The following is a 2,142-nucleotide window of genomic DNA, read 5'->3' as shown; positions in this document are numbered from 1 at the left end:
CCATTATACGAGAACTTTAACGAAGGGTTTTACAGCAAAGCATTTATTTATCTGTATAGTTTATGGATAATATCTCGTGTCTTAATTTTTGTCGTTTTAAAACCGAGAAATATAAAAAGATATTGAGAAATGAATGTCGCCATGGGAATCAACATTGCTTAAGTTAGCTAGTTTATGTATTTGTCCTCTGGTTGCATGCTCTGGCTCCCACTATCTGTGCTGTCCCACATCGATCTCCTAGGACAGGGAGAATTCTCAACAGAATATGCAATGCATCGTTTTCCTCTAAATTTTCAATTATACATGGGGAGTAATATATAAAGGTGGTGGGTAATAAATTAACTGTAAGTCTCAATCTTAGCAAAGGATTATCATATTGCAAACTAATTTTTGTTTAATGTGTGGAACTGATTAGGCATTCATTTAAGAAATCTTACATTTGTTCAAAGTTGTTTAGAGAAACAAGATCAGCATATTACACCAAGAGAAATGGAAAACCCCCAAAGGACAACCTCCCCAAACTCCATAAAAGAACAAAAAACAGACTGGCTTGGCTTAATTAGCCTTTGTTTTGGTCCTAATGAAACCCTGATGTCTCAGCTGATAACGTGGAGCTCATATACTCTCTAACCTCTCTTGCTATCCCATCTCTCATTGCATCCCAAAACTCTGTCGGTACTCTCTCCTCTCTCCTCTCGGCCGCCGCCATTGAGCTTCTAGTACTAACACTACTACCAGGAGGCGCTAGGGTCAACGCCGTCAACGCTTCCTCATCTATCTCTATCCCCATAGATCCCAATGCACTATGATCACCACCATCCGTTGGCTGATGAGTACTCGGTGAGATCCGTTGCTGATGTTGTTGTAGTTGATGATGATGGTGATGTTGTCCTCCTCTTGCCCTCCTCTTCAAAGTTGAGTTCCAATGATTCTTCACAGCATTATCAGTCCTTCCCGGAAGCAACCTAGCAATGGTTGCCCACATGTTACCATACCTAGCGTGAGCAGCCAAGATGGTCTCATCCTCAGTTTGAGAAAACGGACGGTGCTCCACATTGGGGCTCAGCTGGTTACACCACCTAAGCCTGCAAGATTTCCCTGATCGACCCTTAATATATCGACTTATCAAAGACCAGTTCCTAGGCCCGTATCTTTCAACAAGCCGAGTCAAAATTCTGTCCTCCTCGGCACTCCAGGGACCTTTAATCTTCTCGGCTCTGTTTGAGGCCTTTGCAGACATATTAGAGTCCGAAGAAGACGAGTCAGATGATGTTGTAGAAGATGAACATCCGTTCATTGCTTCCATATTTAATCACTACCTCACCACAAGATCAATAGAAGAGAAAAGCTCCACTTTCTTTCCCTTTTTTTCTTGGGGTTTAATTTTCTGTTTGATATTTTGAATGGAGAAAGTGAGGCGAAAGGGGTTGTTTATATATGGAGAAGGTTCCGAGGTGCATGAACATAGCATTTGGAGAATTGGGGTACTTCCAGGAAACTGGCTTTTTTAAAGTTAGTGGGGATCCTAGGTTTAGATTATTGAGAGCAAGGTTCGTGTAGATGCGCAACCCTACCTCTTATTTCTTAATACATTTTATATAATATAATAAATTTTATTTCTTGATCCGGTATTACGTAGAAAGAAAAAAAAACTAGTTTTTTTATTAGTTTATTTTTTTGTATTTGTCGATCGATGACGATACTAATTTTAATATTGATTGTTGATCGTCGATATTATTATTTTTTCTCTTCTTTATATCGTATTTCTTTTTTATTTTCAATAAGTTTATCATATAACACGTTTTCATTTGATTTTATGACATGTGTTTTTATTTTTTTTGTCGTTTGACTGTTTTTTATTTATCTTTTTCTAAAGGTTGATTTGAAATTACCACGACTGATCAGGATGACGTTTATCCGATATCATATTGATCTTCTCTGCTTTGAACCTCCGGATTGGATGTGGATACCCAATTTGTGTTCGTGTATAGTTTTTTTCGTCGCTCAAGTTTGATTTATGATTTGTCGATGGTCTTTCAATAGATTGATCTCTTTTGTGGTTTGTTTGCTGATTCGATCAAATTTGTTTTGCATCTATTGTTGTTTGTATCAATGATTATAGGAAACTTTCTTAATTACGTG

At 37.9% G+C, this 2,142-nt stretch overlaps 1 protein-coding gene across 1 annotated transcript; it reads right to left on the bottom strand.

Annotated features, from left to right (window-relative positions):
* Positions 1-564: 564 nt before the first annotated feature.
* Positions 565-1,388, bottom strand: LOC120168217 (transcription factor MYB44-like). The gene has a single exon (XM_039177013.1). It carries the CDS (start codon positions 1,304-1,306, stop codon positions 578-580), a length of 729 nt encoding a protein of 242 aa, XP_039032944.1. The 5' UTR covers positions 1,307-1,388; the 3' UTR covers positions 565-577.
* Positions 1,389-2,142: the final 754 nt, after the last annotated feature.

This window comes from Hibiscus syriacus, unplaced genomic scaffold, assembly GCF_006381635.1.
Source record: "Hibiscus syriacus cultivar Baekdansim isolate YM2019G1 unplaced genomic scaffold, ASM638163v2 tig00111715_pilon, whole genome shotgun sequence".
NCBI classification, from domain to species: Eukaryota; Viridiplantae; Streptophyta; class Magnoliopsida; order Malvales; family Malvaceae; genus Hibiscus; species Hibiscus syriacus.
This window is presented reverse-complemented; position numbering and strand designations above follow the sequence as displayed.